This window comes from Typopeltis vanoorti, chromosome 8 (genome assembly GCF_054136105.1).
Source record: "Typopeltis vanoorti isolate ZY-2024b chromosome 8, IOZ_Tvanoo_1.0, whole genome shotgun sequence".
In the NCBI taxonomy this organism is placed as follows: Eukaryota; Metazoa; Arthropoda; class Arachnida; order Uropygi; family Thelyphonidae; genus Typopeltis; species Typopeltis vanoorti.
The window spans coordinates 74,198,452-74,222,922 of NC_143556.1; the positions used below are offsets into that span (position 1 = coordinate 74,198,452).

At 35.7% G+C, this 24,471-nt stretch overlaps 1 protein-coding gene across 3 annotated transcripts in view; it reads right to left on the bottom strand.

Annotated features, from left to right (window-relative positions):
- The window catches only part of Unc50 (Unc50 RNA binding protein), a 130,018-nt gene that overhangs the window by 23,570 nt on the left and 81,977 nt on the right, over window positions 1-24,471 (bottom strand). For all 3 annotated transcript variants that reach the window (XM_090396770.1, XM_090396771.1, XM_090396772.1), the window contains exons 5-6: window positions 24,021-24,141; window positions 18-157 (exon numbers count right to left, since the gene is read on the bottom strand). In XM_090396770.1, the coding sequence (XP_090252896.1) occupies window positions 18-157; window positions 24,021-24,141 (261 nt within the window). The remainder of the gene's footprint in view (window positions 1-17; window positions 158-24,020; window positions 24,142-24,471) is intronic.

Consider the following 24,471-nt stretch of genomic DNA (forward strand, 5'->3'; position numbering starts at 1 on the left):
CAAATAATATTACTTACCGTGATAAAAAAACAGCTGGAAAAAGTGGAGTATTATCAAAAGTGGAAAAAATGCATTTAGATGGACATCAAAGGCATATCCCCATTCCACATCTTGGTCAATACATGTAGGCTTCCTCAAGTAATGATTACTAATAAACCTGATATTACATGAAAATAAAAGAGTAAAATCAATAACAATAGACTAATAATAAATTAAAGACTTAATTCTGTATGTTAGTCAATAAATAATAGTTTAATATCCGATGTTTCACTGACTAATATCTGTCATCATTTTCAAAGGATACACTGATAAGCAACAGAAAGTAACAAATTAGGAAACTAACCGACAATTCTAAAAATTATATAAAGTTATCGCTGTGCGTGATAACAATACAACACGTGATACAATACGCGTGTCGCAAGTATGTTTTATTTGTTGAGATATTTATTGTAATTTTCATGAAAGTTCATTTCTTTTTGGTTAAATGATCTGATTAGAGTTTTCCATATATCTGGTAGGATTAGGCCTTGATTCTTATTTAAGTTACTGTTGAACAGGCGACTGTAGCAGCTTCTTGAATGTTCTGGAATGGTAGTTCTCTTTTATGTAGGGCATATGACTCGTATCCCAGTCAATATTATGGTTGGTAGAGGTAAAGTGGGAAGAAAGGCCTGATATATCTTGTCTGTTATTCCTTACATAGCCTATGTGTTCTTTCTTTCTTGTTTCAAAACTTCTAGATGTCTGTCTGATGTAATTGATACCGCATGAACAGGGTATGCCATAAACTCCAGAATATTTGTAGAAAGGATGGCTATCTTTCGGTGATCTTATAAACTTTTGAATGGTTTCAATAGGTTTGAAGGTTACTCTGATATTACATGGTTTTAGAAGAAGAGCTAATTTTTTGAATATGGTACTAACAAATGGAATTGTTATAGAGCTGATGTATTGGGTTTCATCTCGTCTTTGCAGTATGTCATTAAAGAGAATCTTGTTGATGATTCTTGTAGAGTAGCCATTTAGGGATAGATCTCTGGATATTTTCATTAATTCTTCTTGAAGTCGCCAGGGTCTGTGGTACACTGTATAGCTCTTTTTTTTGAGAATATGGATAATGCTGAGTTTCTGGGATATGTGGTGAGACGAGTCGAAATGGAGGTAGCATCCAGTGTTAGTAGGTTTTCTATATACCGACAGGTTGATACTATTGTCAGTTTGTTTCTTAATAAGGATGTCTAGGAATGGAAGTTTATTATCTTTTTCTAGTTTCAATGTGAACTTGATAGTGTTGTGGAAGCCATTAATTTTGTTTAGATAATCTATTAGTTCTTTTTTTGTGATTCCAAATGATGAAGACGTCGTCAACATACCTAAACCACGTGGTTAGTTTAGGGGTAATTTGGGATAAAATTTGAGCTTCCAAATTTTCTAAGAATAGGTCGGCACAAGAAGGAGAGAGAGAGGGTTGCCCATGGCTAATCCTGTAAGTTGTTTGTAGTAGGTTTTTTGCCATGTAAAATAATTCGAAGTTAAGCAATGCTTGAACAACTTGATGTTTGGTGGGAACAAGTTTTCTAAGATGTCGATGACTTCTGAAACTGGGATATTTGAATAGAGATGTGACATCCAGGCTAGTCATAATATTATCTTCAGAGATACGGATGTTTCTTAATTTCTCCAAGAAATGTTGGGAGTTCTTGATATAAGAATCCGTGTTGTGAATGTGTTCTTGTAACATTTCGGCTAGATATTTTGATAGATTGTAAGTAGGGGGGAATGGACACCATCTACTATGACGTAATGGTGTACCTTCTTTATGGATTTTGGGAACACCATATAGTCTTGGAGTTAACAGATGCATAGATTTTAGTTTTTTGATTTACAAGTCTACAGGCCAGTTGGTCATATCACGTAATAGTTCATTGGTATCAAGATGGTTTTTGTGAGTAGGATCTGTGTTAAGAACATCATAGACAGATGTGTCCAATAATAGATTATTGATCTTTTCTTCATATTCCTTAGTATTTAAGATGACAGTGTTGTTGCCCTTGTCTATTCTCAGTATAATGATTTCTTTGTTGTTCTTTAATTTCAGTAGTACTTTTCTTTCCATAGTGCTAGAGTTGGCGTGAGAATATCTAGAGGGAGTGGAGAGGATTACGCTGCTTTTTAATCATAAGTCATTGGCTATTGTATGTGGAAATAATGAGAAGGCTTTCTCTAAGTTGAGGATAAAGTCCATTTTTGGAATAGTAGTTGGTCTTAAGGCGAAATTGAATCCTTTTTTGAGAATAGAAATCTCTGGTTTTGTTAAGATGTGATTAGATTGGTTCACAATGACTTGGTTGTCTGGTAGAGAAGGTTTAGAGTTGATGTGATTATCATATAGTGCGTTAAATTTTTTAATTTGTGTCTTTTTACTTTGATTGAAAGTTTTTGTATAACTTTTTTGAATCATGTTGTCCAAAAGTTGCCAAGTTTCTTCATCTAGGATATTAGAAACGTCTGTGAATAAGTCATAGCATTGAGAGTCTATTTGGTTGAGTATGAATTTCGAATGACAAATTCTTTCTCTAAGTAGAGCGAATGCTGTATTGAGGTAAATGATATTAGCTTTTTTTTATGACTTAAAAAGTTGTTTTAGGCAAAGAAATTTTGGTATAACGTTTTTGTCATGACACCTCTTTAAGAATGTCAAATGGTTCAAATATCTAGCCTTTTTACATTTTAAACTTTCAAGATTGCGTACCTTTCGTTCTGTGATTTCGTCGATTCTATTCATATTATGACCTTTTTCCTGACCACTAGTATTAATAAATTAAAGACTTAATTCTGTATGTTAGTCAAGTAAATAATAGTTTAATATCCGACATTTCACTGACTAATATCTGTCAGCATTTTCAAAGGATACACTGGTAAACAATAGAAAGTAACAAAAACTAGAAAACTAAGCGACAATTCTAAAAATTATATAAAGTTATCACTGTGCGTGATAACAATACGACACGTGATACAATACATCAGCTCTATAACAATTCCATTTGTTAGCACCACATCCAAAAAATTAGCTCTTCTTCTAAAACCATATAATATCAGAGTAACCTTCAAACCTATTGAAACCATTCAAAAGTTTATAAGATCACCGAAAGAGAGCCATCCTTTCTACAAATATTCTGGAGTTTATAGCATACCCTTTTCATGCGGTATCAATTACATCAGACAGACATCTAGAAGTTTTGAAACAAGAAAGAAAGAACACATAGGCTATGTAAGGAATAACAGACAAGATATATCAGGCCTTTCTTCCCACTTTGCCTCTACCAACCATAATATTGACTGGGATATGAGTCATATGCCCTACATAAAAGAGAACTACCATTCCAGAACATTCAAAGAAGCTGCTACAGTCGCCTGTTCAACAGTAACTTAAATCAGAATCAAGGCCTAATCCTACCAGATATATGGAAAACTCTAATCAGATCATTTAACCAAAAAGAAATGAACTTTCATGAAAATTACAATAAATATCTCAACAAATAAAACGCTGTACTTGCGACACGCGTATTGTATCAAGTGTCGTATTGTTATCACGCACAGTGATAACTTTATATAATTTTTAGAATTGTCAGTTAGTTTCCTAGTTTTTGTTACTTTCTATTGCTTACCAGTGTATCCTTTGAAAATGCTGACAGATATTAGTCAGTGAAACGTCGGATATTAAACTATTATTTACTTGACTAACATACAGAATTAAGTCTTTAATTTATTAATACTAGTGGTCAAGAAAAAGGTCATAATATGAATAGACTAATAAATTTTAATGTTTGTTAAAACTTTCATTATCGCACACATTTTAAAAGGATATACAAAAAGAATTAAGTATGAGAAAGACATACTGTTTATTTACTACATCAAGAAATTTCAAGTAATTTAACATATTCAGATCAAGCATTTTGTATAAGTTAGTGATAGATTAAAACATGTTATAGAGAACTTTAAAAAAATTACAATTTGTTAATTAAAAATATTTAAGTAAAAAAAAAAAAAGTAAAAATGTTAAGTAAAGTCCACACAGTTAGTCTAGTGGCTATGCTTCGCAACCATATGCCCGGGAAAGGACTGCCCTGGGTTCGATTCTCGTTGCCGACGTGAAGAGCTTAAGGATCTTTCTCAGACATAGCCAAGTTAGACGGTCTTGGGCATGGACAGCAGGGTTTTTCGCCCCAGTTTATCTGGGGTTTTTCCTCCTGCAAGCAGGCTCCATGAACACACACACAGCTATAGAATATACTGGAATGCATAAGGCTAGTCACCTTATCCTCGGGGCAAGAAGGGCTTACGATAGCCCTGTAACAGGCCAGTAATCCTAACATGTAGAAGGGAGAGGAGAAGTTAAGTTAAACTAAAAATAAAATAAAGATATTACAAAATGTTAAGTAAAAATAAATTACCAAATTTATCTGTATATAATATTCCTACTTTCATGTTTAAGAAAAAGTCTTCCATTAGTTTCTGTTGTTCTGTACATAATAGTGCATCTCTTTTTCCTGTGCTAATTAAACAAAAAAACTATTTTGCGGACCACATAATATCACAATTTATGGCTAATACTGCTGTCCATCTTTCATTCCAGCTCCCAGATCTATTCCCTAGAACTACCATCCCCATGAAGTATTCTCTGAAAAGTACAACCACAGTTCTTCAAAGGATTATCAGATTCCTTTTCTCTTAATTTCTTTCCACACACTCGGCATCAATTTGCTACAGATTCTGAAACCTCTTGTGTGTGAGAATGATTAAAAAATAATTATTTGAATGGATCTCATATTCTTATGCTTAAATTTTTCAGTTCAGAAAAAAATCAAAAATCAGCTAACGCCTTTTTATTCCCGTATATACGGGAGTAGGCGAGGCCATTTAGCCCTATCTAACTTTTGGAGACTGAGTGGGCAGTTCAATCTCCACTGGTACCCAATCAGAGACAGATGGCCCAAGGCTATCACTAATTAAGCGGTACGCAGTGAAGAGAGGCGGCTCAAATGTGCCGCCATCTCGTGGTCTCTAACCCTAACACAATATATTTAATGTCTGAAATAATGTGGGTTCTACGGTCGATTTTCTTGAGTTTACAGGACGAAAAACCCGAGTTTCCGGGAGGAAAAACCTGCTTGCCCGTGCCAGAGATCGACTAACTCGGGAACCGGTCGAAAAAAGGCTTAGAAAAATTTCCTCTAGTCGCCGACTAGACTCGAAACCAAGACTTCCTTCGTGCGGCCTAGCGCGGTGGTGTGCAAACGCCACATCCACTGAGCTACACAGGCTCAGTTTTAAAAAAATAAATTAATTTATTAAACTGCTTTAGATAGAATGTAGTTCCAACATTTCATTATCAAAAACTACTGGATAAAAAAAAAGATAACAAAAACAAAACAAAACAGAAATCTACAAATAAATACTGGAGCACAGTTACACACACTACAATATATACATTTAAAAAACTCAAATGTACTTTTTTTTTTTTTTTTTTTAATGACAACCTCACTCACGAAAAGTGCAAACTGACAGAACATCAGTAATGTAAGTGAATCAAGAGTTACACAATTTGGAAACACTTTCCACAGTCCTCATATAATCTTATACTTGTACATTCTTAGAATGTTTCCACATCTCCCTATAAGATATTCTGTTTCAGACACGAATCAAAGCCTTATAAAAAAGGAGAAATCTTACTCTTACTTGTCCATGCCCTTCTCAACATTTATCACTGTTATCCTTTGCACCGTCTTTACCACCTCTGCATACTGCATTTCAACTTCCTGCCTACCATCATACCTAGATCACTTGGTAACATTGACAACAGCAGTCTGCTTATTATCAAACAGCAGATGAACAGATGGTGCAAGTTATTACAAGCTCAATTAATAAGAAATTAATAAATCCTATGCCAAAAAGCATTAGAGATTTATATCCTATATTCAACACTTATATAGATCCATCTATTGGATATCATTAGTACAGTTGCTCAGTGATGTACCACACCAGAAGGTCCCGTTGTATGATTTTCTGAAAGTTTCAACTCTCAAAAGATCAGTCACTCCAGACATACCATCTATCCATCTCATTGAGGGTATACCCCTTCCTTTTTTCAAGGAACTTTACCTTCTATTACTGTTCTGAGAAGCCCCTTCTTCAATGCACTTCAATGAATCCGAAGTATTTCAACTTTCTTCTGTTAATATCCTTAAAGAGCCTTAAATTTCTACAGATCCTTTCTAGCACTCATTAAGTAATTACCCCAGGATCTAGAATATCTTTATCTTCAGTTTTCATGTCACTGAACTGTTTGTTATAGCCATTCCTAATCTTCTTCCAATGCATTCTGAACAGCATCCTTCACATTAATGAATGAATCCCAGGTACTCAAATTTGCCAACTTGTTCAATTATTTCATCATTAAGATATACTTGTTTCTCGGGAGCTTCCTGTCTGTATTTCCTTTCAGAAACATAATCTTTGTCTTGCTGGGATGGAGCTGAACTCCCCTGGTCTTACTGATCTCACTAACTTTGTCAAGGATTTGTCTAAGTTCTTCCTTGTTGTTACAAAGGAGAGACAAACAGAAGATACAAAAGTAATTATTTTATATAAAAAAAAATTATATGCAGTTTGATCTACAAAAATCAAACAGATAAACTACACACATACACACCCATGTAATTTATGACTGAATATAAATATGCAGTTGATCCTTCAACAACGCAGGGGTTAGGGGCACTGACCCCCCCCCCAACATTCAAAAATCTGTGTAGAACTTTTGATTCCCCCAAAAACTTAACTACCAATAGCCTACTGTTAACCAGAAGCTTTAACAATAACATTAACAGTCGATTAACACATATTTTGTATGTTATATGCATTATATATTGTATTCTTACTTTATTGTAAGAATACAATATATAATACATATAATATACAAAATATGTGTTAGATATTAGAATTAGCTAGAGAAAAGAAAATGTTAAGAAACATAAGAAAGAGAAAATATATTTATAGTACTGTTCTGTATTTATCAATACTGGAAGTTTATGTCATCTGTTTACAAGATGAATCGTCTGTCTGTCAGTACCTACATCAATACTGTCTTACAGGATACAAAACACTGTAGATGTCATACATATTACTAACACTAAACATCAAAAATGAAAAGATAATGTGAAAAAGAAGTTCATATTTATTTATAGGTATAATCATTCATGCATGAGGTGCTTAAGGGTCAGAGCTGTATAATTGAGAGGAGACTTCTACATAGCCTTTAAAGGAATGTGGAGAACCAACCAGTGCTTCTGACCTAATGTCCAATCCTAATCTTCTTGTGGTGCACCCTGTTAGATATTTACCTGGATACTGAATGAACGAGGATGGACTGGCAATTTGGGATTTAGCTGACCAAATTGTACTCTTATTGGCTTAAACTATAATACAAAATTATGGTACAACATGACAGAATTTCATACCGGCTGGGATATTGCCTGGTTAAACAAGGCCCTGATTGTTTTCGGCAAGAAAACAGTGCAAAGTCAGCTAAAAGCCAGCTACTGGAACAAATTCTGAAATACATCCCAATTTAAAATCAGAGTTCAAGATCAGCACTATCAACATAAGAAGCCTGAAAGGCAAAAAAAAATGGAAATAGCAGAAGAATTGGATAAATACCAAATCGACATAATAGGGGTGACTGAGACAAAAAAAAAGACAAAAACTGGCAAGATCTTTTTAAGCAATAAATGCAAAATGTTATATTCAGGCAAAAGCAATCAGGAAAAAGGAGTAGCTATAGTATTCAACACTAAATATGAGGCTAATCTTCTTGATTGGCAGGCAATATCAACTCGAGTGATGTGAGCAAATATCAGAATGGGGAATTGGACAATGAGACTTATTTGTGGCTATGGTCCCACTGAAGGTTCTACTAAGGCAGAGGTGGAGAAATTTTTTGAGGCTTTAGAGAAAGCAACAACTGACACAAGGAAAAAGGAAAAGTTGGTCCTTGTTGGGGATCTAAATACAGAATAGGAAATGATTGTCAGACATACAGAAATATTTTGGGAAAATTTGGAGAAAAGAGCAAAGCTAATAATAATAATGGCACAAATACCTGTTGGATTTCTGCTCAGGCCATGGATTGGTTATTACTAACACAATGTTCCAAAATAAAATTTGCATAAATTCACATTGAGAGAAGAGGCAAGGAATAAGAAAAGTATCATTGACTATGTTATTGTTGATAGTGATTTTTCCCACTGGTGTAGAACACTAGAGTGTACAGAGGATTTGAAATTGGAAGTGATCACCATTTAGTCTTGAGTAGGATAAAACTGAATTTCATATTGAAAAGAAGAACATGTAAGAAAGTTTTAAAGCGAATAAAAGTTGAGCAGCTCTCAGACATGAACTGCAGACTAAAATACACAAACATTACTCAAGAAAAAATGAAAGTTTAAGAACAGGAACCAAACCTTGGAGATTCAGTGGCAAACTTTGAAGAAAACATTGATTGTAAATTAAAGATACCAAGAAATTATATACTTGGTTTAATCCATTATCCAAGTGTAAGCAAACAAAGTTTGCGACTAAGTATCTTTCGGGACTGGGACAACTCATGGTAAAGGTGGTATAACTTCTCATCACTTGCTTCAGTATCCCATAATGCAAAGCACCTCTCCTTATGGAGATGTATAATGCCATGCTTTAATGGAAGGGTCAGTACCCAGACCGGTTTCGACCTTTATTGAAGTCTCATCAGTGGGAGCCAGACCCAGAAATGGTGATACTAAGGTGGAAGTAATGGAGAAGTCATATTTCCATATACCAGTTGTCAAAAAAAGTGTCATATCTTATTATTAAAAATACTCTGGATTAGAGATAGACAACTGTTGATAGTTTTTCACTTGGTTATATTATAAATTAAAGATACCAAGAAATTATATACTTGGTTTAATCCATTATCCAAGTGTAAGCAAACAAAGTTTGCACCTGAAGTATCTTTCGGGACTTGGGGTAACTCATGCCAACGGTGATATAACATGTCTGCAAGGAAATGTGCTTCGCATTATGGGATACTGAGGCAAGTGATGAGAAGTTATACCACCTTTGCCATGAGTTGCCCCTAGTCCTGAACGATACTTCAGGCGCAAACTTTGTTTGCTTACACTTGGATAATGGATTAAACCAAATATATAATTTCTTGGTATCTTTAATTTATAATATAACCAAGTGAAAAACTTTCAACAAAACATCGATTGATTCAGCCAGAAATGCATGTGGTGAAGTTGTCTGCAAAGATAGAAAAATCAGAACTCCGGACTCAGGAAGTCTAAGAGGCAGTCAAGGAAAAGAAGAAAGCATATAGAAAATTTCTAGCAAGTAAGTCAGCTTGTGCTCTTATGGAATACAGAGAAAAATGTAACAAAGCAAAGCACTGTGTAAAAATAGGTAAACAAAAGTCATGAGAAAACTTTGGTGAGAACAATGAAAATAAATAACAGGAAGGTGCAAAAATTCTGGGGGTATTGAAAAAGAGCTTAGAAATGGAGGAAAGAGTACTGTAAAAGGAATCAAAGATGATCAAGGTGACATGAAAACTGAAGATAACAATATTCTAGATTCCTGGAGTAATTACTTTGAAAGACTGTTAAATGAAACAAGCAGTGACAGCACAGTGGTAAAAAAAAAAAAAAAAACACTCACCAGACATGCAATCAGAAATCCCCATACTTCAAGTAGAAAAAGCCATCAAAAGCCTGAAATGTGGAAAGGCAGCAGGAGTACATATTAGACCAGAAATTCTCAAGTATGGAGGCATAAAATTCTTGCAGTGGCTGCACTGCATAGATCAGGCCTAGACAGAGGGATGAATTCCAGATGATTGGAGCAGAGCTCTCATAGTACACATATACAAAAAAGGGAAATAAAACTGAATGTTAGAATTACAGAGGTATTTTCCTATGAGTGTTTCTGGTAAAATTTATGCAAGTATACTTGAGAAATGGTTGAAAAGGATTGTGAAAGGGAAGCTTGGTGAAGAACAAGTAGGTCTCGGTAGGTCAGCATTGTTCTCAATATTGCACCAATCCTCTGGGTTACCTTTACCACCTTTGGAATATGTTCCCTGAATTTCAGGTTTCTATCAATCATCACTTCCAGATCTCTTGCCTTCCCCATCTCCTCCAGTACAGTTCCTCCAACAGAGTATGCAGCCTCCCATCGATGTATCCCAAACTTCAATACTTTACATTTAGCTGAATTAAATTGACACCACCATTCATTTGTCCATCTGTCTAATGAATTTAAATCTTCTTGCAGGGCTACCACATCTGCACTATTACTAATAACTCTTCCTAGCTTCACATCATCTGCAAACAACTGAATATCACCCCCACCCTCACAATCCATTGACAATGTCAATGGATTGTGAGGGTGGGGGGGGGGGGGGATATAAAGATATAAAGGTTAAATAATACATATCCCAGTACTGAGCACTGTGGGATCCCACTTGTGACATTCTGCTTTCGTGATACTGCTCCCTCATCCACACCTCTCTGATACCTATCAGATAGTCAATCCTGAATCCAGTTCACCAACCTGACATCTAAACCCATGTGCTGCAACTTAAATATCAGCTTATTATGTGAAACCCTATCAAATGCCTTCATAAAATCAAAAAAAGGCAAAATATGCTTTTCCCTAATTAGCTGCTTTTCACTTTATTATAAAAGGCAATCGTATTACTAAAACACTAGCACCCCTGAACAAATCCGCGCGGACTCTCACAGATAACATTATTCTCATCTGCCCAATGTTGTAAATGATTCCTCACTAATCTTAACTACTGATTAAATACAAACTGGTGTAGATCATTAAAAAACTTAATGGACAATTAATAATGATGGTTTCCAAAACTTGAATATAAGCATACCATCAGAACAATTAAGATTTAGATGATGTCGTGTATGGATCAATCTCATGCACATACTCAATATAAAAAAATTGTATCTGTAGGTGGGCTAAGGATTGTTTCTGCATTATTAATTTTATATATTTTTTTACTTATTTTTTACATAGGAAACCCTACTATAAAGACCAAACATGGACCTTTTTCAAGCCACTTTAGGCTTCCAATAAGTTTGGAGTGGTTTCACACCACGATCAAAATTCAGTTTTCCAGGAAGAGATATGAGTGAATTTAAATCTACTTGAGTGGAGTATCCAAGTCTCTGGCAAGCTATGCAGTTAATGTCAATAACATGGTAAGTAAAGCATACCTGATTTATCAGATTCCAAGTATTTCATGTAATCTTGGTGTTCCTGGATTACAATGTCAAAACAGCCAGCCCAGCTTCCAAAATACCATAATTGACAAGAACAAGATACTTGATATATACTAGACAAGGATGAGGGAGGTAATTTATCTTGGGTCGAGGGTAGAAAGAGATGGTTTTTCTGAAATGGCTTGAATTAGTGCATAATTAAACTGGTAGAGAACTCATTATTTGTAGTTAAGTCCCATTAAAGTAGCATGCCAACACAAAATCTGATCATAGTCTTGTTGAAGGATGATATATATACATATATATATTTATTTTATTTTATTTTTGTTGCTCCACCCACAAAAGGTTATATGCAAGCCTATAGTACACTTTTTTGGGGTGCTTAAGGGTCAAAGCTGTATAACTGAGAGGAGACCTCCACATAGCCTTTAAAGGAATGCGGAGAACCGACCAGGGCTTCTGACCTAATGTCCAATCCTCACCTTCTCGTGGTGCACCCTGTTGGGTATCTACTTTGATACTGAACGAACGAGGATGGGCTGGCAATTTGGGATTTAGCCGACCAAATTGTATTCTTATTGGTTAAACCAAAATAAAAAATGATGGTACAACATGACAAAATTTCATGCCGGCTGGGGCGTCGCCCGGTTAAACAAGGCCCCCGTTGTTTTTGCCAGGGAACCAGGGCGAACAGCGAAAAGTCAGCTACTGGAACAAATCTGAAAACAAACCCCAACTCAACATCACCAGAGTTAAAGATCGGTACTATCAACGTAAGAAGCCTGAATGGCAAAGAAATGGAGCTAGCTGAGGAATTAGATAAGTACCAGATCGACATAATAGGGGTGACTGAAACAAAAAAGACCAAAACTGGTGAGATCTTTCTGAGCAATAAATACAAAATGTTATATTCAGGCAATAACAATCAAGGAAAAGAAGGAGTAGCCATAGTATTCAACACAAAATACGAGGCTAATCTTCTTGAATGGCAGTCAGTCTCAAGTAGAGTAATGTGGGCAAATATGAGAATGGGGAACTGGACAATGAGACTTATTTGTGCCTATGGTCCCACAGAAGGTTCTACTAAGGTAGAAGTGGAGGAATTTTTTGAGGCTTTAGAAAAAGCAACTGACACAATGAAAAAGGAAAAGTTGGTCCTTGTTGGGGATCTAAATAGTAGAGTAGGAAATGATTGTGAGACATACAAAAATATTTTGGGAAAATTTGGAGAAAAGAGCAAAGCTAATAATAATGGCAAATATCTGTTGGATTTCTGCTCAGGACATGGACTGGTTATTACTAACACCATGTTCCAACATAAAAATGTGCACAAATTCACATGGAGAGAAGAGGCTAGGAATAAGAAAAGTCTCATTGACTATGTTATTGTTGATAGTGATGTTTTCTCCCTGGTGCAGGACACCAGAGTGTACAGAGGATTTGAAATTGGAAGTGATCACTATTTAGTCTTGAGCAGGATAAAATTGAATTTCATATTGAAAAGAATAACATGTAAGAAAGTTTTAAAGCGAATAAAAGTTGAGCAGCTCTCAGATGTAAACTGTAGACTAAAATACAGAAATATTATTGAAAAGAAAATGAAAGAGTTTGAGAACAGGAATCAAACCTTGGAGATTCAGTGGCAAACTCTAAAGGAAACATTGATTGATTCTGCCAGAGAGGCATGTGGTGAGGTTGTGTGCAAAGATAAAAAAATCAGAACTCCCTGGTGGACACAGGAAGTTAAAGAGGCAGTGAAGGAAAAGAAGAAAGCATATCAAAAGTTCCTGGCAAATAAGTCAGCTTTTACTCTTACAGAATACAGAGACAAATGTAAGAAAGCTAAACAGTGTGTAAAACTAGCTAAACAAAAGTCATGGGAGGACTTTGGCAAGAATATAGAAAATAAATATCAAGAAGGTGGCAAAATATTCTGGAGGTTGTTGAAGAAGCTTAGGAATGGAGGAAAGAGTGCTGTAAAAGGAATTAGAGATGATAAAGGTGAAATGAAAACAGGAGAAAAAGATATCCTTGAAGTATGGAGTAATTACTTTGAAAAACTGCTAAATGAAACAAGCAGTGATGACAGCACAGTGATAAAAAACACTGACCAGGCATGCAGTCAGGAATACATATCCATACTTGAAGTAAAAAAAGCCATCAAAGGCTTGAAATGTGGAAAGGCAGCAGGAGTAGATGATATTCGACCAGAAATGCTGAAGTATGGTGGTATAAGAGTCTTACAGTGGCTGCACTGCATAGTTCAGAAAGCCTGGACAGAGGGACGAATTCCCGATGATTGGAGTAGAGCTCTAATAGTACCCATTTATAAAAAGGGAAATAAAACTGAATGTGAGAATTACAGAGGTATTTCCCTACTGAGTGTCCCTGGCAAGATCTATGCAAGTATACTTGAGAAACGGTTGAGAAGAATTGTGGAAGAAAAGCTTGGTGAAGAACAAGCTGGATTCAGGCCAAATAGAGGCTGTCAGGATCAGATCTTCACTTTACGACAAATAGTCGAGAAAGCATGGGAATATAACAAAGATCTGTATTTAAGTTTTGTCGATTTGGAAAAGGCATATGACAAGGTGCCAAGAGAGAAGCTATTCAATACGCTGCAGTTATATGGTGTCAATGGGGCATTATATCAAGCAATACTTAGTCTTTATTTGAGTTGTGAGTCTGCAGTTAGAATTGAAGGAAGTACAGGAAGATGGTTTAATGTTAAATCTGGTGTGAGACAAGGATGTACGTTATCCCCTCTGTTATTCATTATCTATATGGATCACATTATGAAGGAATGTGGTATTAAACCTGATATCAAAATTGGAGATGTTAATGTCAGCTCTTTGCTTTATGCGGATGATGTTATACTTCTAAATAAATCCGCTACAAGTCTTCAAGATTCTCTGACTAAATTGAATAGCTGTTGTAATAGATATGGTATGAAGGTCAGCAATAAAAAGACAAAGACAATGAAAATAGGCAGAATCATTGAAAATGTCAACTGTGTTGTGAATGGAAAACCTGTGGAACAAGTAAAACATTTCAGCTACTTAGGCACAATTTTTACTGAAGATGGTAAACTAAATATAGAAATAGACAACAGAATCAGCAAAGCTGGTATCGTGGGAAGTCAATTGAATAAATTCATATGGAATAAGAAAGAAATTAGTCGGAACACTAAATTAGCTGTATACAAGACTGTGTTCAAACCAATTTTAACTTATGGATCTGAGAGCTGGGTCAGAAGTAAAACACTTGACCAAAGACTAGAGACCGCAGATATGAGAGTCCTGAGAAAGATTAGAGGCGTGAACAGATGGCATCAATGGCAATATCATATTAAAAATGAGGATATTAGGAAAGAACTTGACATTGTCAGCATCCAGGAATGCGTTAGCAGAGCTAATCTCAGATGGTATGGTCACTTAAATAGAATGGGAGAGGAAAGATTAGCAAAACAAGTGTTCTCTGCCAGGTTGGCAGGAAAACGACCCAGAGGAAGACCAAGATATAGGTGGATTGATACGGTACAAAGTGCCTTAGACGATAGAAATATAAGATCTGATAATGTTGGAGTCTTGACAAGTAACAGACTGATTTGGAGGAAAATTGTAGATAGGAAGTTAGTAATGATGTAATTTTTTCATGTAGTACTGTCATATCCTGTACACCCCTTGAGGGTACATGGCAGGAATTTGATGATGATGATGATGATGATAGTACACTTTGTACTATGGGTGCACTAAGGACTTTTTTCCCTTCTATTTTTAAACTCCACTCTAGAGACCAAACATAGAACTTTTTCAAGCCACATCAGGCCTACAATAAGTGGAGTAGTGGTCTCACAATGGGCAATAAAATTCATCTCCCACCTAAAGACAATCACAAACATCCATGCCCATGGCGGATTCGAATAGAAGGAATGTGATAGAAGACATGTAGTGAGTTTGGTGGATAAGAGTTTTGATGATGCCTATGTTCTGTGACTGCTGACGTTTTAGGAATGAATGGATATCCCAGTATAGGTTATTCAAGTATTCAGGAAAGAAAGGTTGCTGTTTTATTTACATTCAATTGAACTTGATATGGTTGTACATGGCGTTTATTTTATTTATGAATTGTAGTAATTCAGTCTGTGACCAGACTAGAAAGATATCTTCAAAACTAAGTGAAATAAAGGTTGATGATCACTGAAGTTCTCATCCACGAGTAAAAATACCAGGAGTTTTTACATGATATAGTGCTTACAGATGTGTTACCTGGGAGAAATCAGAATGGGTAAACATATTAGAGAGCACAAATTTGGTTCAGCCTTCTGTACACAACCACTGAAAAACTTATTAAGCAGCAGCTAAAATGTCTTGATCTTCATGTAATAACAATAATTATTACTGTTATTATTGCATGGGGTCTCAAGATTCATTATGCAAGACCTACACAATAATTATCATTTCCCCCCTCCCATTGGATATGTCGATTGACAAAGAACTCAACAGACTAGAAAGCCACTCTATTCATTCACCACTCTCCAAGCAAACAATCTAGTCCTCGCCTCACATACTTGCGAAGTACACTCTTACTCAATTTTGAGAAATGATCCATGTTTCCTCCCCCCATAGCCAAGTAATGAGCCAAGTTCCCTATACTTCAATTTTTATAAACCCTTTTAGTAACCTGAACATTTCTATTATTCCCTCTTTTTCTGCCTATCACCCAACTCTTGCAATCAGAATTCTCAATCAACATAAGGAGCATTCCATACACCACTTAACCATCTTAGTCACTCACTATTGAATCCTCTCCACCACTTCCTCATCCTCTAAGAAACCCAGGTGACCAGACCTGAGCAAAGTAATCCAGATGTGGCTTTAATGATAAGTTCCTTATTTTTGCTTGTTACCATAAGAAATCAAGTAATCTTTGGAGTTATCTTGGCCCTCTTTTGCAATATACCCTCTGAACTTCAACTCCCAATCAACCAACATTTGCCCTCCTCAAATCCCTAGCTTCATTTATTTCGGGAGTACATTTCACTCAATGTGGTACAGACTTCATAGTCTTTTCCACACAAAATGCACAACTAACAAACATTTTTTCTACATTAAATCGACACACATTATCTTTTGCCCATACTGTTCATCATCATCAAATTCCTGCCATGTACCCTCAAGGGGTGTACAGGATATGACAGTACTACATGAAAAATTTACATCATTACTAACTTCCTATCTACAATTTTCCTCCAGATCAGCCTGTTACTTGTCAAGACTCCAATATTATCAGATGTTATATTTCTGTCGTCTAAGGCACTTTGTACCCTATCAAACCACCTATATCTTGGTTTCCCTCTGGTTCGTTTTGCAGAGAACACTTGTTTTGCTAATCTTTCTTCGCCCATTCTGTTTAAGTGACCATACCACCTGAGATTAGCTCTGCTAACGCATTCCTGGATGCTGACAATGTCAAGTTCTTTCCTAATATCCTCGTTTTTAATATGATATTGCCATTGATGCCATCTGTGCATGCCTATAATCTTTCTCAGGACTCTCGTATATCTGCTGTCTCTAGTCTTTGGCCAAGTGTTTTACTTCTGACCCAGCTCTCAGATCCATAAGTTAAAACTGGTGTGAACAATGTCTTGTATACAGCTAATTTAGTGTTCCAACTAACTTCTCTCTTATTCCATATGAATATATTCAATTGACTTCCCACCACACCAGCTTTGCTGATTCTGTTGTCTATTTCTATATTTAATTTACCATCTTCAGTAAAAATCATGCCTAAGTAGCTGAAATGTTTTACTTGTTCCACAAGTTCTCCATTCACAACACAGTTGACATTTTCAATGATTCTGCCTATTTTCATTGTCTTTGTCTTTTTATTGCTGACCTTCATACCATGTCTATTACAACAGTTATTCAATTTAGTCAGAGAATCTTGCAGACTTGTAGCGGATTTATTTAGAAGTATAATATCCTCCGCATAAAGCAAACAGCTGACATTAAATCTCCAATTTTGATATCATGTTTAATACCACTTTCCTTCATAATGTGATCCATATAGATAATGAATAACAGAGGGAATAATGTATATCCTTCTCTCAGACCAGATTTAACATTAAACCATCTTCCTGTACTTCCTTCAATTCTAACTGCTGACTTACAACTCAAATAAAGACTAAGTATTGCTTGATATAATGCCCCATTGACACCATATAACTGTAGCATATTGAATAGCTTCTCTCTTGGCACCTTGTCATATGCCTTTTCCAAATCGACAAAACTTAAATACAGATCTGTGTTATATTCCCATGCTTTCTCGACTATTTGTCGTAAAGTGAAGATCTGATTCTGACAGTCTCTATTTGGCCTGAATCCAGCTTGTTCTTCACCAAGCTTTTCTTTCACAATTCTTCTCAACCGTTTCTCAAGTATACTTGCATAGTTCTTGCCAGGAACACTCAGTAGGGAAATACCTCTGTAATTCTCACATTCAGTTTTATTTCCCTTTTTATATATGGGTACTATGAGAGCTCTACTCCAATCATTGGGAATTCATCCCTCCTTCCAGGCTTTCTGAACTATGCAGTGCAGCCACTGTAAGACTCTTATACCACCAAACTTCAGCATTTCTGGTCGAATATCATCTACTCCTGCTGCCTTTCCACATTTCAAGCCTTTGGATGGCTTTTTCTACTTCAAGTATGGATATGTATTCCTGACTGTATGCCTGCTGAGTGTTTTTTACCACTTTGCTATCACTGCTTGTTTCATTTAGTAATTTTTGGAAGTAATTACTCAATACATCAAGGATATCTTTTTCTCCTGTTTTCATTTCACCTGTATCATCTCTAACTCCTTTTACAGTACTCTTTCCTCCATTCCCAAGCTTCTTCAACAACCTCCAGAATATTTTGCCACCTTCTTGATATTTATTTTCTATATTCTTGTCAAAGTCCTCCCATGACTTTTGTTTAGCTAGTTTTACACAGTGTTTAGCATTCTTGCATTTGTCTCTGTATTCTCTAAGAGCACAAGCTGACTTATTTGCCAGGAACTTTTGGTAGGCTTCCTTCTTTTCCTTCACTGCCTCTTTAACTTCCTGTGTCCACCATGGAGTTCTCATTTTTCTATCCTTGCAAACAACTTCACCACATGCCTCTCTAGCTGAATTAATCAGGGCTTTCTTCAAGGCTTGCCACTGAATCTCCAAGGTTGGATTCCTGTTCTCAAACTCTTTCATTTTTTCTTCAATAATCTTTGTGTATTTTAGTCTACAGTTCACATCTGAGAGCTGCTCAACTTTTATTCGCTTTAAAACTTTCTTACATGTTATTCTTTTCAATATGAAATTCAATTTTATCCTGCTCAAGACTAAATAGTGATCACTTCCATTTTCAAATCCTCTGCACACGCTGGTGTCCTGCACAAGGGAGAAAACATCACTATCAACAATAACATAGTCAATGAGACTTTTCTTATTCCTTGCCTCTTCTCTCCATGTGAATTTGTGCACATTTTTATGTTGGAACATTGTGTTAGTAATAACCAGTCCATGTCCTGAGCAGAAATCCAACAAATATTTGCCATTATTATTAGCTTTGCTCTTTTCTCCAAATTTTCCCAAAATAGTTTTGTATGTCTCACACTCATTTCCTACTCTGCTATTTAGATCCCCAACAAGGACCTACTTTTCCTTTTTCATTGTGTCAGTTGCTTTTTCTAAAGCCTCAAAAAATTCCTCCACTTCTACTTTAGTAGAACCTTCTGTGGGACCATAGGCACAAATAAGTCTCATTGTCGCCCTGGTCAGTTCTCTGCATTCCTTTAAAGGCAATGTGGAGTACTCCTCTCAGTTATGCAGCTTTGACCCTTAAGCACCCCCCCCCATACTGTTAGCCTATTTAAATCATCCTGCAAGCTCTTCTACATCACCTTAACTCAGTGTTTCCTAACGTGGGGGGTACGCCCCACAGGGGAGCAGTTTGAATATTCTGGGGGCCAATTAGAAAATAACGTTGCGTTCGTCACCTCATCACCGATATACTTAAAAAATTTACCATTGTCGGAGATAAATTGTCAATGTTGCAACCCTGACTATCCGAGAAAAAAGCCGACATCACTAGTACAGCAGTCAACATAAATACAGTATCAAGAAGAACTCTCAGAAAAGCAAAATGATGAGCCTATTAGAAATTTATTTAACATAAAAGGAACAATAGCATGGCTTTCTGATGACACATAAATGAAATACTGAAATTCAACTAGTTTTGCAAAATACTGTTGCCCTTTCTGTAGCATATTTAGTTAAATGTGGCTTTAGTGCTGTAAATGACTTGCTACTGAAAAAAAAAAAAACATCTGGATATCACAAACCATGGGGATTTGAGATTGAAAATGACTAAATTAGTACCCCAAATAAAAACTCTTTGCAGCAGACATCAAGCTCAAGGATTGCATTAACTTGGATTTTATTTTTCTGAGTTCAGTTCGATTTATGCTTTATAATATACAAAGTGTAATATAAAATTTATATTCATTTATGAAAGTCAAATTAAAAACAGTTTTACCTATGTTCCTTTTTTATTTAAAGTACATATTTATATTATACTTTTACAGAACTTGGCTGACTATTATGCTAGAGGAGGCATCAAAATCTTTGAGGCGGGGCATGATCCAAAAAACATTGGGAAACACTGTCTTAACTCTTATGCTACCAATTTTGCACATGAGCAAACAACTGAATATTTCCCTTAGAATTATTTTGTATATCATTTTTGTACAAATTAAACGGTATTGGTCCATGCACAGAGTCCTGGAGTACATTTCAGTCAATGTACTCCAGGTGGATAAGAGTTTTACCAATATTACCAGCTTCATATCCTCTCCATTTTGTTCTAATTTGTGTGACAGTTCTATTCTGTCAGATGCTTTCACAAAATCCAGCAGTATAGTGGCACAGTTATTCCCTTTATCCAGGCATGATTTACCTTTCATAAAGCCATGCTCACCCCCCCCCCCTCATAGAGTATTTATACTCTTATCCACCAATTCCTGAATTATGTCTTTGATCAACTTTTCCAATACCTTTGGTACCACTCTCAAGATACTGATTGGTCCATCATTTGCTATGACAGTATTGGAGCCTCCTTTATGCAAGATAACTATTTTTCCCTCCTTCCATTCCCTTGTGACTTTACCAGAACTTAGACTTAAGTTAATCAGCTTTATCAAAAGCAACACCACTTCCTTTGCACATTCTCAGAATACAGAAGCTGATATCTCATCTAATCCTACAGCAATATTTGCATTGAGATTTTGCAAGAACTATTCTCACATCAGCTCCTGTCATGTCTATTACAGCAATGTTCTCATTTATATGAAAGATCATTGCAAAGTGGTCACTCAGTAATCAACTATTTTGTCTGCTTCTGTCACCTCATTATAATCAGCACTTGTTAAAGCTATCCTTCTACAGTCATTCACCGTTTTATTTATGACATAGCAAAAAGGACATTGGGATGTCCATTGGCCTACTTAAGTAATTTTCTCTTATAATTTGATATTGCCTTCTTTACCATGTTGGTTAACTTTCTTGACTATGCCTCACTGCTAATGCGCTTGTTGTTCACCTTTCTTACATACCTTCCACATTTTTACAGTTCCTGCTTAATTTTACTATTCATCCATCTAACTCCTATCCAACTTATTCTCCTGACCTTGGATACACAGTCTGATATTGCTTCCTTCAGATACTCCTTGACCATCTCTGAAGCAATCCTAACATCCTTCCCTTGCAGATCTAGAATATTGATATTTAATGGAGAAAACACACACATCTACAAATAATAACTAACTAAATTTATTAAGCTAATTACATTATAAGCCAATATTTTGTCTTGTCACCAAGTCATTTTCATGGGTGCAAAGCAATACACTGTGCATGTGTATACATCAGCAGGAAGGCAAACAAGGAATGATTTCAAAAGGCTAGCTCCTAAAGTCCTAATGAATGCTCTCTATGGGTGAGTTGATGGAATCTTGCTGAAGGCCTTATAATGATGGTTTCCTTATAGATTTTTGGCAATGTGAAACAGCCAAATTTGTTTACATTTGAAGAATTTTGTAGTGCTGTGGCAGATTCCAGGAAGTCTCTCTCTCTCTGATATATGTTTCTGTATAAGAAAGCCAAATCTCACATGGTGTACTCAACAAAAAACAGGATCTTGATGCCAGGATAAAGACTCAGAAGCAGTGGTGGCCAGTAAAAATTTTAAGTGGGGGTTGCTGCATATACAAAATAAGAAAAATAATTCATTTTTTCCTAATCAGTAGCCAATTTATTAATAAGTAAATTTACATATTAAAAAATCTGCTTTATTAAAAATAAAATCCATTCCTCTATTTTTGCCTTGACAAAATTTTTCACTGATAATAAAAGTTTTGTATCTCCCAGAAATAACGCCCGCAAGCATACAATTTATCTGTAGCGACACTGCTCGTTGAGCAGGGTCGGATTCACTTGTTACGTGCAGTGACAAATGCAAATGAATATCAGCGAGTCTAACAGAAACTGACTGAACGTGATAATTCCAACAATGCATTAGATCGCAGTGCATTTGTTTCATGTAACAATAATTGAGAAAATATAATTATTTTCATATTTTCAATAGTGACACTCATCATAATTTAGCCTTGTATCTATAATAAATAAATAATTATATTATTTTAACAGAATAAAATAACGTTTACCAAAAATATTTCACCATCACCACGAACACGCACCAATAATAACAGTTTTGTATCTCGATACCACGCGCAAGCACACAATTTATCTGTAGTGACACTGCTCAACAAGCAGTGTTGGATTCATTCATTACGTGCAGTGACAAGTGCAAACAAATATCGGCACGTCTAGCCGTAACTGACCAAACTATTATGACACTGTGTTAGATCGCAATGCATTTGTTTCATAATCTAAAGCGTTAATCGAACAATTCCAATTATTAACTATTCAATCAATGTTGAAACATAAGCTGTAACCTTTAACATGTTGTATTGCATTTATATAATGTTGTAAGCATTGTTATTATTTATAAACACAAACAAAATTTAATTTTTTCGTTTTTTTCCTTGGGGTGCTGCAGTGTCACAGTGCTTATGTACAAGCCGCCACTACTCAGAAGAAAATCTACATGTAAGTGAATTAATGCAGTTAGAAACGTTTTAAATGAATGAAATATAAGATATGACAATACTGCCTACCTGACAAATAACAGATGGTAAGAAGTATATATTAATATAAACTTAATCACACAGTACTATTACAGTATTTTGTATGCCTCTTAATACCAGGTACATATCAGGAATTTAAAGATGTTATTAACAAAACTTAACAAGTTAAGAGATTTTTTAGGATTAATACAGAAGTAATTATAAAAAGAATGGTGGGTAAGACTGGAAGAAGAGGCCTTCCCTGGAAGTGGCGTAAAGATGACTAAAGCAATCCTATGGGCATACTTTCCACAAGCATATGGTAGCAATCTATGGGAATTTTGGATCATTCTTCCTGCATGCATGTAATGAGGTCCTGGACTGTTGAGGAGCAGATGTCTTGAACTCATCTCCAATTCATCCCACATGAAGGCTCCAATTCATCCTACAGATGTTCAATAGAGTTGAGATCAGAGCTTTGTGTTGGCCAGTCAACTATGGTGACATTTGTGTCTACAAACCACACAGTTACAGCAGCAGCAGCTTTATAACACAGTACATTGTTATAAACAATGGTTTGGCCTTGTTTATAACAATGTGAGCTCCAAGGCCAAACCAGGAAAAACAGTACCATACCATCACACCACCACCTTCAAATTTCATAGTTGGAGTTATGCACTCTAGTAAGAGACGTTTACCAGGCATCTGCCCCATCCATCCCCCATCCATCTGCCTGCTAGAGAGTGTAGTGTGATTCGCCACTCCATAACACAGTTTTCCAAGCTTCCACATCACATGCTCTTTGCATCACTGAAGATGACACTGCATGTTGATTTCAGTAACATGGGGCTGGCATATTGCAGCTCTAACATGGAAATCGATGTGAGCCTCAGTTCTGAATATTTTTGTGCAAATTCGTGTTCCAATTGATGTCAGCCATGAATGGTGGTCATCTTTGTAGCTCACTATGGTCACATTAGGTGAGTGTGGTGGATCATCCACTGCAGATAGCACTTGTATTTGACTCCCTCTGCTTTCATCTCAGTATGGTACCACTGACTGTTGAATGACCTGGGATGGCCCAATCCGTCAACAATTTGTTGACTTTCAATAAACTTTCAATTTGTTGAACGATAAGCCTACAATATGGCATCCTATCACAATGCCTCTTTGTAACTCTGTCAGTTCCCTTTTCACAGCCATTTTTCCCAGACATAGTTGCACTAACCTGGAGCATCATATTCCTCCAATTTATATTTGCTACAAAAATGTGACTCGTCACATGGCAATATGGACCTCGCCCATGAGAAGGAAGGGGGGGTTTCCATTGACTTCTTTTCAATCAATGTATATTATTAAAATAATCATCATGAAAAATGAGAAAGAAAGGTCCAAGCAGTAAATAGCAAATCTTAAATAACATATTAAATTAAATGGTAGTAATAATACAATTTTTCTGAAAACTTACCATAGTAATGTTGAAACTAATAAGCCAACCCCAATACAATCAACAAATATGACCCAGAGAAGAAATTTAAGAAAGCCAAGAAAGTGTAGCCGAAGAACAATAGCAAATCCTATTGATGACACTAAAATATAATGACATATGATAAGCATTATAATGCAAGCAAGAGATCAACCATAAAAATAAAAATTTACAATTTTCTTATTTTTAAAAGTATTGTAATTTAATACAAAGTATTGTATTTTTTTTTGTAAAGCAATACTTCAAACATAGGCATTGTTAGATTATTACAACTCTAATAAAAAATATAATAATAATAATAATAAAAAGCCAATGTGACCATGAAAGAGATTGTCATGAAATTAAAATAGTGAAGTATGGAATGAATTATGATTATATTATATATTAAAAAAAAAAATAATCTAACAGACATATATTCAGTTTGTTTCAAATA